The sequence below is a fragment of the Mobula birostris genome, chromosome 1 (assembly GCF_030028105.1).
Source record: "Mobula birostris isolate sMobBir1 chromosome 1, sMobBir1.hap1, whole genome shotgun sequence".
Taxonomy (NCBI): domain Eukaryota; kingdom Metazoa; phylum Chordata; class Chondrichthyes; order Myliobatiformes; family Myliobatidae; genus Mobula; species Mobula birostris.
This window is the reverse complement of record NC_092370.1, coordinates 116,314,821-116,330,169: the sequence shown is the minus strand read 5'-3', so window position 1 is coordinate 116,330,169 and position 15,349 is coordinate 116,314,821. Positions and strand designations below refer to the sequence as shown.

The 15,349-nt window shown below is 48.6% G+C and overlaps 1 protein-coding gene across 1 annotated transcript in view; it reads left to right on the top strand.

Annotated features, from left to right (window-relative positions):
- rspo2 (R-spondin 2) overlaps positions 1-15,349 on the top strand; it is a 101,721-nt gene that overhangs the window by 46,748 nt on the left and 39,624 nt on the right. The window contains exons 3-4 of the mRNA XM_072270347.1: positions 9,249-9,392; positions 10,793-10,981. Of these exons, the coding sequence (XP_072126448.1) occupies positions 9,249-9,392; positions 10,793-10,981 (333 nt within the window). The remainder of the gene's footprint in view (positions 1-9,248; positions 9,393-10,792; positions 10,982-15,349) is intronic.

The following is a 15,349-nucleotide window of genomic DNA, read 5'->3' as shown; positions in this document are numbered from 1 at the left end:
TAGAGGGGTGATGTTGGTGGGATTGGGGATGGAGATAGATGAGTGATGTTTGCTGGGGTTGGGGATAGAGGGGTGTTGGTGGGATTGGGGATGGAGATAGCAGAGTGATGTTTGCTGGGGTTGGAGGTAGAGGGGTGATGTTGGTGGGATTGGAGATGGAGATAGATGGGTGATGTTTGCTGGGGTTGGGGGTAGAGGGGTGACGTTGGTGGGATTGGGGATGGAGATAGATGAGTGATGTTTGCTGGGGTTGGGGCTAGAGGGGTGATGTTGGTGGGATTGGGGATGGAGATAGATGGGTGATGTTTGCTGGGGTTGGGGGTAGAGGGGTGATGTTGGTGGGATTGGAGATTGAGATAGATGAGTGGAGTTTGCTGGGGTTGGGGGTAGAGGGGTGTTGGTGGGATTGGGGATGGAGATAGATGGGTGGTGTTTGCTGGGGCTGGGGGTAGAGGGGTGATGTTGGTGGGATTGGGGATGGAGATAGATGGGTGGTGTTTGCTGGGGTTGGGGGTAGAGGGGGGATGTTGGTGGGATTGGGGATGGAGATAGATGGGTGGTGTTTGCTGGGGTTGGGGGTAGAGGGGGGATGTTGGTGGGATTGGGGATGGAGATAGAAGGGTGGTGTTTGCTGGGGTTGGGGTAGAGGGGTGATGTTGGTGGGATTGGGGATGGAGATAGAAGGGTGGTGTTTGCTGGGGTTGGGGTAGAGGGGTGATGGTGGGATTGGGGATGGATATAGCAGAGTGATGTTTGCTGGGGTTGGGGGTAGAGGGGTGATGTTGGTGGGATTGCAGATGGAGATAGATGAGTGGTGTTTGCTGGGATTGGGGTAGGGGGGTGATGGTGGGATTGGGGATGGAGATAGATGAGTGGTGTTTGCTGGGGTTGGGGGTAGAGGGGTGATGTTGGTGGGATTGGGGATGGAGATAGATGGGTGATGTTTGCTGGGGTTGGGGGTAGAGGGGTGATGTTGGTGGGATTGGAGATGGAGACAGATGGGTGGTGTTTGCTGGGGTTGGGGGTAGAGGGGAGATATTGGTGGGATTGGGGATGGAGATAGAAGGGTGGTGTTTGCTGGAGTTGGGGTAGAGGGGTGATGTTGGTGGGATTGGGGATGGAGATAGCAGAGTGATGTTTGCCGGGGTTGGTGGTAGAGGGGTGATGTTGGTGGGATTGGGGATGGAGATAGCAGAGTGATGTTTGCTGGGGTTGGGGGTAGAGGGGTGATGTTGGTGGGATTGGGGATGGAGATAGATGGGTGATGTTTGCTGGGGTTGGGGGTAGAGGGGTGATGTTGGTGGGATTGGGGATGGAGATAGATGAGTGATGTTTGCTGGGGTTGGGGATAGAGGGGTGTTGGTGGGATTGGGGATGGAGATAGCAGAGTGATGTTTGCTGGGGTTGGAGGTAGAGGGGTGATGTTGGTGGGATTGGAGATGGAGATAGATGGGTGATGTTTGCTGGGGTTGGGGGTAGAGGGGTGACGTTGGTGGGATTGGGGATGGAGATAGATGAGTGATGTTTGCTGGGGTTGGGGGTAGAGGGGTGATGTTGGTGGGATTGGGGATGGAGATAGATGGGTGATGTTTGCTGGGGTTGGGGGTAGAGGGGTGATGTTGGTGGGATTGGAGATTGAGATAGATGAGTGGAGTTTGCTGGGGTTGGGGGTAGAGGGGTGTTGGTGGGATTGGGGATGGAGATAGATGGGTGGTGTTTGCTGGGGCTGGGGGTAGAGGGGTGATGTTGGTGGGATTGGGGATGGAGATAGATGGGTGGTGTTTGCTGGGGTTGGGGGTAGAGGGGGGATGTTGGTGGGATTGGGGATGGAGATAGATGGGTGGTGTTTGCTGGGGTTGGGGGTAGAGGGGGGATGTTGGTGGGATTGGGGATGGAGATAGAAGGGTGGTGTTTGCTGGGGTTGGGGTAGAGGGGTGATGTTGGTGGGATTGGGGATGGAGATAGAAGGGTGGTGTTTGCTGGGGTTGGGGTAGAGGGGTGATGGTGGGATTGGGGATGGATATAGCAGAGTGATGTTTGCTGGGGTTGGGGGTAGAGGGGTGATGTTGGTGGGATTGCAGATGGAGATAGATGAGTGGTGTTTGCTGGGATTGGGGTAGGGGGGTGATGGTGGGATTGGGGATGGAGATAGATGAGTGGTGTTTGCTGGGGTTGGGGGTAGAGGGGTGATGTTGGTGGGATTGGGGATGGAGATAGATGGGTGATGTTTGCTGGGGTTGGGGGTAGAGGGGTGATGTTGGTGGGATTGGAGATGGAGACAGATGGGTGGTGTTTGCTGGGGTTGGGGGTAGAGGGGAGATATTGGTGGGATTGGGGATGGAGATAGAAGGGTGGTGTTTGCTGGAGTTGGGGTAGAGGGGTGATGTTGGTGGGATTGGGGATGGAGATAGCAGAGTGATGTTTGCCGGGGTTGGTGGTAGAGGGGTGATGTTGGTGGGATTGGGGATGGAGATAGCAGAGTGATGTTTGCTGGGGTTGGGGGTAGAGGGGTGATGTTGGTGGGATTGGGGATGGAGATAGATGGGTGATGTTTGCTGGGGTTGGGGGTAGAGGGGTGATGTTGGTGGGATTGGAGATTGAGATAGATGAGTGGAGTTTGCTGGGGTTGGGGGTAGAGGGGTGTTGGTGGGATTGGGGATGGAGATAGATGGGTGGTGTTTGCTGGGGTTGGTGGTAGAGGGGGGATGTTGGTGGGATTGGGGATGGAGATAGATGGGTGGTGTTTGCTGGGGTTGGGGGTAGAGGGGGGATGTTGGTGGGATTGGGGATGGAGATAGAAGCGTGGTGTTTGCTGGGGTTGGGGGTAGAGTGGTGATGTTGGTGGGATTAGGGATGGAGATAAGTGATGTTTGATGGTGTTGGGCATAGAGGGGTGATGGGAGGGGGTGGAGATGGAAGTAGAAGGTGATATTTGGTGGGTTTGGGGGTAGAGTGGTGATGGGAGAGTGTGTGGATAAAGATAGAAGAGTGATGTTTGCTAGGGTTGGCAGTAGAGGGGTGATGGGAGAGGGTGTGGATGGAGAGAGGGTGATGTTCAGTGAGGATGGGGCAGAGTGATGATTGGAGGGAGTTCAGATGGAGATAGAAGGGTGATGTTGAATGAGGGTAAGGGTGCGGATGGAAATAGGATGGGTGGGGTAGAGGGGAGATGCTCCATTTGTAAGTTTGTTCAGGTCTCGTGGCTTTGTAAATCCAGACAACCCACACACACCAGTTCTAAGAGAATGGAGAACAGGAGCAGAGTTGACCATTCAACGAACAAGGGCAATGAACTCCCTAGTACTGGTAGCCTAGTTGTAGTCCCATATATTTGATGGTAACGTATTACCACTAAGACCAGGAATTATATCATGAACTCTGTTATCCTTATGTTCAATCCGGGTAGCCTCCAACCTGATGGCATGAATATCGATTTCTCCTTCTGGTAAAAGAAAATTCCTTCCCCATCCCCATTTCTTCTATTCCCTACTCTGTGTCTTACCTCTTCATCCCTGCCTAACTCCTCCCCTGGGTCCCCTCCACCTATGGTTCACTCTCCTCTCCAACCAGATCCCTTCCTGTTCAGTCCTTTCTCTTTCCTACTCATCTGACTTCACCTGTCACTTTCCCGCTATCCTCCTTCCCCTCTCCCACCTTTTTATTCTGGCATCTTCCCCCTTCCTTCTCAGTCCTGAAGAAGGGTTGTGGCCTGAAGCGTTGACGGTTTATTCACTTCCATAGATGTTGCCTGACCTGCCAAGTTCATCCACCATTTGTGTGTGTTGCTTTTACCCTGGGTGGTTTTAGTAGAAGTTAGAGGTCAATGATGGCGCTTTTGGTTTGCTGACTCTGACTGAAGATCTGTTGCAAATCATTACGAGACCCCTGCCACCAACAACATTGCACCCATGTTCCTGCCAATGGTCAGCAACACGTAGAGGCCCATGGTGAGTCCATCTTCCCTCTCCAAACAGAACATTGATAGAGTCTTCTTATTCACGACCGCATAAAAGTTGACAAGCAGCTTTTATTTCCAAAGCAGGTTAATTTTGGAACAAATTTGGAAGGTAATCTGAGAAATATTTCTTCAAAACTGTACTTGGCTGTTTTAAACCCCCAATGAATTTTCTCATTGAGTTCCTCACCGTCACTCATGGAGGCGCTCCCAGCCTTGAGGGTTCGGCCAAGGCCAGCAGATGCGACAGATGTGCTCAGGCAGCCAGCGGGGTGAGCTAACCAATGAGTGACACGCAACTTGATTTCTAATTCTTTCCCAGCTCATGAGAGAGCAAACCTGACAGGGAGCAGAAATGGGCATTGTGTTGAAGTGGCTGCATTTACTTCCATGGTCCAAAATGCCAACAGCTTGGAAACAAACCAGGAAAGTGGTCTGAGCCAGTGCTCACACCTGGCCCTCACCCTGACCCCCTTAACCCCCCTTCAATCAGATATGGTTCCCCCAGAACCCCTGATTCACTGCTTTGGTCTCTCAGAATGAGAGTGCCTTCCACAGACTTTGTTTCACTCATTCATTACTTCTTCATAATTCAAAATATTTTCATTCTATCATTTATGTGAATTTATACTATTAGTCATCTTTTTTTATATAATGCAGCTGTCAATACCTCCCTTGCCATCTCTAAGCCTGAGTAGAGAGCATCTGCAGGAAATGCCATCCGCTCCAGCCAGGGTGGTGTAGTGAAGATGTTGCTGAGTGTTTGTCAGAGGGAAGCTCTCTGATCACTGAGAGACGCACAGCTGGTTTGCAGCTGGCCTTGGGCTTTATGGGACAAGAGAGTCTGGCTGTCAGGTGTGCCTGTGGCGTACCAATGTTAGTGTTAGAGCATAAATGTCCAGCTTACTGGTGACATCTTCATCCTGAGAAATGAGCTGCTGCGAGTCAATCATCCGGAACATGAGTTATTAAAATGGGAAGCCCGGAGGATATGAGGATGGAGGCTGTCAACTAACCATCTGGCTGAGTCATAGCCAACAAGTTGCCTGTTTCCTGGAAGCAGACTCTGACCTTTTAACAAGAACACCATCAAAGGGACTAATCACACTATTCCCGATATCAGGGTGGCCCAAAGTGCCTTACGCCTGTGGTTGGAAATGTGGTCCCCATTGCAGGGAAGGTAGCACCATCAACATGTGCATGGTAGGATCCCACAAACAGCAGGATGAAAGTGAACAGATGTAGGTGCGTTAATCAAGAGATTGATGTTGGGTGGCAATGACAGGGGACAAACAAGGGCTCAGAGACACAGAGGAAGACACTTCTGAAGCCAAAGCCCTCTTCATTACATGTAAGCAGGGATTACATGTAAAAATTCCTGGAGAGAATTTGAAGGGGAAGAGCTAGTTCTTTCTTCGTTTTTTAACAGAATGTAGATGTCCCTGGCAAGACTATCACTTATTGCCCATCTGTAACTGCCCTTGAGAAGGTGGTGATGAGTGGCTTTCTTGAATAACTGCAGTCCTCCTTGTAAGGATCTCCCACAGAGCTTTTGGGGATGGAATTCCAGGATTTAGACCCTGTGACTATGAAGGACCAGTGATATATTTCCAAGTTAGGATAGTGTAGTAGATGGAAGGGAAGCCACAGATGGTGCTCCTGTGTTCCTCTTACTGGTAGAGATCCTGGGTTTCAGCTGTTGGAATAGCTTGGGTAGGGTGACTGAGTGTATTTTATAGATTGTAACCCTGCACCTACTGGGCATTGATAATAGTGGGAATGAATGTTAATAGGCAATACACAATAGGTGCAGGAGTAGGTCATTTGGCCCTTCGAGCCAGCACCGCCATTCACTGCGATCATGGCTGATCATCCACAATCAGTATCCAGTTCCTGCCTTAGAAACATAGAAACATAGAAAATAGGTGCAGGAGTAGGCCATTCAGCCCTTCGAGCCTGCACCGCCATTCAGTATGATCATGGCTGATCATGCAACTCAGAACCCTGTACCTGCCTTCTCTCCATACCCCCGATCCCTTTAGCCACAAGGGCCATATCTACCCAGATATGTGTGGCCACTAGGAGATCCCGCCCCCTCTGGCAGACAGAGCACAGGCGCCCAGCGAAACAGTCTCCTAGCCTGTGTCCCCCACCATGCACTCCCCCATCCCTTCCCACTGATCTCCCTCTCAGCACTTATCCTCGTAAGCAGAGCAAGTGCTACACATGCCCTTACACTTCTTCCCTTACCACTATTCAGGGCCCCAGACGGTCCTTCCAGGTGAGGCGATACTTCACCTGTGAGTCAGCTGGGGTGATATACTGCGTCCAGCGCTCCCAATGTGGCCTTCTATACATTGGCGAGACCCGACGCAGCCTGGGAGATCGTTTCGCTGAACACCTACGCTCTGTCCGCCAGAGGAAGCAGGATCTCCCAGTGGCCACACATTTTAATTCCACGTCCCATTCCCATTCTGATATATCTATCCACAGCTTCCTGTACTGTCAAGATGAAGCCACACTCAGGTTGGAGGAACAACGCCTTATATTCCATCTGGGTAGCCTCCAACCTCATCCCCATAATCTTTGATTCCGCTATCTTTAAGAGCTCTATCCATCTCTTTCTTGAAATCATCCAGAGACTTGGCCTCCACAGCCTTCTGGGGCAAAGCATTCCACATATCCACCAATCTCTGGGTGAAAAAGTTTTTCCTCAACTCCGTTTGGGGTGCTTGACGAGCCATCAAAGTGGGTTACTTTGTCCTGGGTGGTACTGAACATCTTGAAACATGTCGAGGATGCTCCATCTCTTTCTGGGATCACATGTGTTAAGTGTGCAATGCATTCACACTCTGATGCCGGCATCTGGGTCAGTGGACTTTTCAGTGCATGTGCGAAGGCATTTTTAGGAGTTGCTGTGGCGGATGGATGCCACCATCACCATGTTGGAAGCCCTCGTCATTAATAAAACACCCAACTCAGCTGATAGTTCCTTTGAGGGCGGCTTCTACCTAGTGAATATTTCAAGGTTTTGGCGTTTCTCTCATTAATATGATTGTGGAGGTCACTATCATAGAGCAGGTACGGACAAATAAACAGCAGCCAAATGATGAGTGCAGTGATGGAAGAGAGTGGATCTGTCAATCTGGAGATACTGTAACTCCTGTCACTAGGTACTGTTCTCCAAGTAGGATTTCTCTTCCTCTGATTACCTCCCCTCACCCTTTACTGTAAACTCCCTGGTGTCAGTGATCATGGGATTCACTAGAGAGAGAGAGAGGGGGGGGGGTGTAAAGAAAGGGAATGAGGACTCTGAGAGGAAGCTGGAATTCAATGGGAACCAGACGACTGTGTATGTCACGCCTTTGCCAATACCCCTGCAGATGCTCACTGTATGTGGGGCACTGTAGCAGAACGAGAAGCTACTCGTCAGCAGAACGGCAGGATGGAGCGACACAGATCAGTGAGTGCTCTTGAGCTGATGCTGTGAGCACACACAAGTGGAGGTGATGGAGCCTGAGGTGCTGATTCACTGCTGAAAGACGGTGAGGAGAGCTGGACAGAGATTATCAGAGTCATACAGCACAGAAACAGGCCCTTTAGTTCTATTACCTGCATTTTGCCCCTATCCTTCTAAACCTTTCCAATCCATATACACGTGGTGAGCCTTTTAAGTGTTGTTAATGTACCTGCCTCAACCACTCATTCCATATATGCACCACCCTCCAAAAAAATTGCCCCTCAGGTTCCTATTAAATCTTTCCTCTCTCTCATCTTAAACCTATGCCCTTGAGTTCTTGATTCCCCACCCCAGGAGAAAGACTGTGCACATTGATCCATGGTGATCTTATACAATTTCATAAGATCATCTTCACTTCACTGAATAAAGTTCTAGCCTGCTCAACCATTCTCCCTAAATTAGTCCCTCGAGTCCTGGCAACTTTCTCATAAACCTTTGCTGCATCGTCCCAGCTTAAACACCCAACAGCAGGGTGACCAAAACTGAATGAGAGGGCATGGCACTGAATCTGGGCTGGATAGATGAGATGCAGGAAAAGATCCTCCTAGTTCTGAACACTTCTTGAAGGTGGAGGAGTTGACAATCAGGGCTCACAAACTGGGAAATGAGGTTGGCCATTTGGGTTTCCAATGAGGAGGGAGTTCTTCATCCTGAGAGTGATGAGCTGGTATTCACTGAAGGCAGTGAGGCTAAATCTGCAATAGTGCTTCTTGACATAAAGAGTTCAAGGGGTGTGGGGAGAAATGAGCAACAGGTTAGTGAGTTTGGACAGCTTCGATCATGTTGACGATGGTGTAGATCAAAAGTGATGAACGGCCTACTGTTGCTCCTTATTTCATTGCTTCTATATTTCTCTACAGCATCTGCTCTCACTTAAATAGAACTATCTGATGCTGATGAGGCCCGCCCTGTCACCGTACCGTGTTTGGGTCTTGGGAAAGTGTGTTTGATTTATGTCCTAACCGCTCACCCGTCATCCTGTGCACCCTTGCTGTCTGGTGTTTAAACTTCCATCCCTACACCACCCCTCCCCCATGGTCTCATTCTCTGTCTCTCCCCTCTGCGAATCCTGACATCATCTAATACTGGCCTGTCAGTCCTCCCCTGGCTTTAATCACGTCTGTGCCTAGAGCTCTGGAATTCTCTCCCTGTACCCCTCCACATTTCTCTCTTCTCTTGAGACGCCCCTTGAGCCTGTCCTTCTGCCCATGCTTTTAGTTAGCCGCATCACTACCTCCCAAAGTGAATTGGTTTGGTCTGATAACTGCATCTCAGAATGATTTACAATATTAAATGCAGACTCGTCTTGAACAGGCAAATTGGGGCTGCTATTTTAATCAAATAAAGCCCATCCTCTTGTACTCTCTTACTGAAATGCTGTGGTGCCAAAAATTGTAGTCCTGACTAGGAGTGTATTTAATATGATGTAGCAGCATGGTTGCAAGTGCTGTATTAAATGGGTCAGTTATAATGAAAGTTGTATGGGAAACAATTTACTACAGCTGCTTTCCATTTCAGTACCTGGTGATACCTTCTCACTCTCGCTGTCTGTCTCTCTCTCTCTCTCTATCTATCTCTACATATTTATCTCTATCTATCTCTATCTATCTATTCCTCTCTCTCTCTCTAATTCTGTCTTTCCCTCTATCTCGGTCTCTCATACACATTCTTTTTCTTGCAAGAAAGCTTATGTGATTGCATTGTTCCAGTTAGGTTAGCAGACTTACACCTACTTCCCTTCTAACAGTAGTTTTGTTTTAATTTCTCTCCTAGGATGCAAAATAGATAATTGTGACACATGTTTCAGCAAAGACTTTTGTACAAAGTGCAAAGCTGGTTCATACTTGCACAAGGGGCGTTGCTTTGAAGAATGCCCTGAAGCATATGTACCATTGCAAGAGCACATGGAATGCGTGGGTAAGTGATCTCATATAACACCCCTTAAAGAGGGAATAGTGTAACCAGCAACTGGTTCTGTTTAAGATTTATTAACACCTTGTGGATGGTCTAATAAATTGAGTTGTGTTGTCTTGCAATTGGTTACACCCAGGAATTGCTTGTTTTCCAACCAGGAAATGAGTGCATACAGTGACCATGACATTCTTGGGATTTAGAGTTTGTATTAAGATATCAGCAATATTGTGAATATGTATCAATGGAATTTGCAAAATAGTTAAATCAGCCAGAATGGACATCTGTAACAAATCATGTCATAATGATTCGAGCTACTAAATAGATCAGAAATATACAGTCTGCAATCTTGAAAGCGCCACATTCCCTGCCACCCACAGCTTCATTGGGGGGAGGGTGGGGGAGTTCTTATTCTCATTGCCCTCTGTGTCGAGAAGTGTCTCTTGATATTGTCCCAAACAGCTCCACTTCACGGACAAACAGGAAACTGTCCCCTCTGTCTCATCTTTGGATTCTCTTCATCACTTAAAATGATTCAATAAGCTCAAGAGAATGAAAAAAAAGCAGCAGATCAAACCGTGGTTAATCCTTTAAGGCCCTGTAACTTTCTGCATTGCCCCATAACCCAAACCCATCACCCCAGCCGATCTTCCCTTACAAGGCTGGTGATAGTATACAGACAGCATAGAGTATACCTTGCCTGCATCTACCTTCCTAAGTATACTTGGGGCTGCATAAAATAGGGCACTGATTCCTTCCTCTCTGTCAACTGCAGCCCCTCTGAGACTGCGGCTGATGTTTGTAAAACGAACCCTTGGAAGTTGTTCTTGGACCAATTACCTGACTTCTTGGAAAATTTTATTAGCATTTGCTCTGTGGAAAGTCTTAATACTTAATATCTGCTGGAATAATAATAGCTCCAAATACAGAGGTTTAAAAAAAGTTAAGAGGCATTTACCACCTTTGCCCCAGGGTAGGGGAGTCCAAAACTAGAGAGCATAGGCTTAAGGTGAGACTGAAAAGCTTTAAAGGGCACATGAGGGGCAAATTTTTGAAACAGAGAGTGATGGGCATATGGAGTGAACTACTAGAGGAAGTGGCAGAGGTAGGTACATTTGGGTAGGTATGTGGCAGAATTTGGGCCAAGTGGAACCAGATCAGTTAGGTAATTTGGTTGGCATGGAAGAGTTGGGCCGAAGGGTCGTTTAACTCTATGACTATATTGTACAAGATGCAGGGATCTTGCAGAAGGTTTAGTTGCTTCACTCTTACACCTGGAATGCCTTTGTGGGTGGATCGGCAGGGGGGTGGTTGACTTCAGTCAGTGTGTGCCCAGCTAAGTTGCATCCATTCTTACACTCGCTCGGATCTGGTCTCAGCCTAATGTGCATGTTTCTGGTCTTCAGAGGGCTGTGAGGTTGGACCGTGGAGCAACTGGGGAACTTGTATAAAGAATGACAAAACATGCGGCTACAAGTGGGGGCTGGAAACCAGGAGACGGCAGATCGTGAAGAAGCCAGCAAGGGACACGATTCCCTGTCCAACCATCGCAGAATCCAGGAGATGTAAAATGGAAAAGCGGCACTGTCCAGGAGGTAAGGGAGTCGTTGAGTGGGTCTTTCATCTGAACTGTTGACTGTTGCTCTATTCCAGTATGTTATCTGCCCTCCACAATTTCTGACTTTATTTCAGATTTGCTCAGCTGCAAGTTTTTGATGTTCACTCTCTCAGAGTGCTCCCTGTTATTGTGTTGCCCTTTCAATTTTGCCCTGGTGTGTATGGGGCCAGGGAGCCTACCTTGATATTCAGTGGATACAGGAGATGTATTTGAGTGCAGAACATGCTTAGCTGTGAGCACTCTCCATGGGCTGCTGCAGAACCCTGCACTGTAGTTAACTCCTGGTGGAGCTCCACCTTTCTCCAAGGGCAAGCAACTCACTGATTGTCCACGTCCGAGGTGTGCCTGGTGGACAGTGCTGTATGTGGACTGTCCATGCCCGAGGTGTGCCTGGTGGACAGTGCTGTATGTGGACTGTCCACGCCCGAGGTGTGCCTGGTGGACAGTGCTGTATGTGGATTGTCCATGCGCGAGGTGTGCCTGGTGGACAGTGCTGTATGTGGATTGTCCATGCCCGAGGTGTGACTGGAGGACAGTGCTGTATGTGGACTGTCCACGCCCGAGGTGTGCCTGGTGGACAGTGCTGTATGTGGATTGTCCATGCCCGAGGTGTGCCTGGTGGACAGTGCTGTATGTGGATTGTCCATGCCCGAGGTGTGCCTGGTGGACAGTGCTGTATATGCACTATGCAGCTGTGGTGGTTTGCAGTTTTTATTTCACTGCCTCCTTTCACTCTTCTGTTTGCTTCTCTTTCTCTTTCTTTGCCACTTACTGCCTTCTGCGTTCTCCCCTCTCTGGTTGTTGTATCTCCTCTTTCCTCTCTCTCTTTCTTTCTCTCACCTTCACTCTCTCTGTGCTCCTTTCTCCTCCTCCCTCTCCCTATGTCTCTCTTTCCTCTCACTCTATATTTCTCCCTCTCCCCTTCCTGTTCCTTCTCTCCTCCTTTCTCTCTCTTTCCCACGTCCTCCTGTCTTTAACACCCCCATCTCTTTCTGCTGCTCAGTTTAGTGGTGTCTATCACCAATTGTTACTCATTCTCTGCAAGGATATGAGAAAAGACAGAAGCAATGATACAGTAGTTCTGTAAATCTCAACACTGTGGTGCTGTTAGCCTTGGTATCTCTGTCCTGGCTGATGGTCAGCACTTTGTGAGTTAACTGCTTAGGGTTGGACATTGCTAAAGTTTTGGTTTTTCTACAGGAAATCTGTAACATCAAACCTGGGCGTGGCTGCAAGATCATCAAGGGGATTGCTTGGGGAGATTTTAGTTTCCCTGAGAGAAGGCATACCTGACCAGGAAGAATAGAATTTAAATCTGGTGACAATACAAGGCTGAAGTGATGAAACATCAGACTGGCTGTGGTATTGTTGAACAGTGGGGCTCTGTTCTCAATCTGGACTCTGGGAACCACTAGGTCTTGGCACTTTGACCATCCCAGATTGGCCATGGTGGGAGGTGGTGAAATTTCAGTGATTTGGAGTGTTGAACCAGTAGACTGAGCTGTTAAACCTGGCAGCTCTCTGACTTTGTCCCCATTTGCCCCATGTCCTTGTTTCTCTTTCATTCTCTCTTTGTCTTCCAGTGTGATATCCAGCATTATAGCTGGTGAGCAGTGTACAGTGAGAGTATTGTGCTTGGTCATTGTACATACACAGACAGACAGACAGACACACACACACACAGACACACACACACACACACACACACACACAGACAGACACACACACACACACACAGACTGTGTGTTCCTCTCCAATCTCATTGGATTAATCTTCCCATTACTACACTTCAGATTATTTTTGCAGGAATTGACAGTTGATCCCCTTGTATCGACCTTGGCCCTTCTCCCACTCACGACCCCAGGGCAGCGCAGGGGACCTGGAGGGTGAGTTTTGAGCCCAGGGAGTGACTGAATTTTGCATCAGTGGCCCATGGTACAATACCACCCTGACTGTGTGGCCATTAATTCCCCATGATGAGGTCACAGACACACCAAGGCGTGTCTGTACCTGTGTTGAACCATGGTCAGTCTGCTGCATAAAACACCAAGCAGTGAGCTCCCAGGGTAATGACTGACTGCCACCTCCTGATGTACAATAACCAGGTCTTGACAGTACACCACTCTGTGTGCATAATGCACCCCATCGAGCACCCATGTGGCAGTGTAACAGACTGTACAGTGGTAGTACTACATCCAGTACACCTTGCAACCATCAGACAACACACTACACTCTCTCCCAACAGTGAGTCACAGAGTGATTGTACAGTGTACCCACGAGGGCATTACAGGGCCTACGGGGATTGTGTTATGTAGTGAACCGTTTACAACGTACTGCAATGTCTATGGCAAGAGGACTTTGAATTAAAAGAGTCTTAAATTGATATAAAACTGTTTTAACCATCACTGCACACTTTAAATTAACAAGCAGTTAGAGATGTGCAAGAATTTGAGTTATGTTTAAAAGAGATGTAATTGCGAAAAGTCTCTGATTGATGGCTCAACAAGTCAGGGAAGCTGCCTGACTTGCTGACTACCCCCAGCATTTTGTGTGTGTTGCTCGAAATTTACAGAGACTGCAGAATTTCTCTGACTGTCGTCTGACAGCCACCACACTGCCATTAATTGAGCCTAAGGATACCTCCTGCAGTATCCTTCCTCACCTCCAACAGGCTTGCACCGGGCCCTCAAATGGTTTAGACACTTGCTGGCTCGCAGGTCCAAACCATCTGAGCCTTTTGCTTTCCCGCTGACCTCCTCTGAGAGCTCGGTACGGGAGGCGCCCAGCTCTTGTGGTTGACCGCGGCTCGCAAACTTCACCAGCGCTGAGCGCGGGAGCGGGAGCAGAGATCCCGCAGCTGCTGCCCGTTTGCCATTGTTGTCGGCCACAAAGCACTTCCCACTAACCTCTCTTCAAGCGGCTGGACGAACACAAGACCCGATAATTTAATTATAAACTGTACCAAGTGCAGTATTTATGGATGTGGCGAAATAAGAATGGAGGAAGGAGCAGTGTGGCAGAGGAACTGGCCAGCTCTCAGTATGTTTTAAATTACACAGCTCTGGCCCCTAGGAGGTGTGAGACATCTGGAAAGGGAACTAGTTTGTGTTTTCTAGTCTTTGGTGCTGGATGGAAAATTAATTCTCTTTTTGAAAACACAAGAGCAGCAGTCCAAGTTTTATTGCTCAATGTTAAATGGTTCTCCTGTATTTATGAGCTGTGGGTGTAGGTGGGGCGGCGGCTGGCGGAATTAGGATGTCAGTGGGAAAGGTTTTTGTTTTGAGAGTTCAGCTCTTTATCTGCCGAGGAACGCTGTGGAGATGATTCTGGAATGTTTGGTGGACGATCACGCTCAGTATTGTGTAATCTAAAGGGAGAGAGAGATGCAGTTTAGTTTTATCTGGCATAAGCACACCGAAATGTCGTTTGCGTCAAATCAAAGCAGCAAAGATTGTCCGGGGGGTGGGAGGGGATCGGCCTGCACGTGTTGCCACGCTCCTGGCGCCTACCCGTGCTCACAATTTACGAACTCTAACCGTGCAGCCACCCACATGATCAGTTCTTCAAAGGGCGGATGTACAAACTCCTTACAGGGCAGCCTCGGGAATCAAACCACAATCAGTGATGGCTGGCGCCACAAAGCAATGGCGCCGAGTCGCCCCAAATCTAGTGACCAAATTCATCGGGTCACCTTCTACTGGATGAGGACTTTGACACAATGAGACCGGACTGCAGCAGATTGCCACTGCCATCACGTTGATGTAACAGCATCAGAAACGAAGTAGTAACTCAAAGTTCATCACGCCAGGCACGTTAATAATAAAACTTTTCCTGACTTTTTATGTAGTGTTTAATGCATTCAGAAGACTGTGGCCACTCGATAAAATTAGGAGCTAGGGATCCAAGTTCTCTGTACAATCACCTTAACCTGCACACCGCTCACCCTCTCTCCCTATTAGCACTAACTCTTACGGCACACTGCGTGTTGAGTGTACAAAACGGAGAGGCTAATCCAAAAATATTCTATCATCATGTTGGGGAGGGTGATCATCAGAGAGCAAGTGGAAGGCTACTCCTGTGTGCAACGGAGCACTCAGGGGTGGGCTGAGAAGTTCACAGGGAGCGATTGGGTGCTGCTAGAAGAGGTAGTGGGTATCTGGAATGGGCTGCCAACTGATAGAGAAGACAGACTTGCCACACTTCGTATGTGTAAACCCCCGGCCTCTGATAGATTGCTGAAGGAAGGAGGGAAATTGCAGAGGGTCTCAAAGTTCAGGGCAAATTTATTATCAAAGTAAGTAGAAGTCATTATATACTACCCTGAGATAGGTTTTCTTGCAGGCAT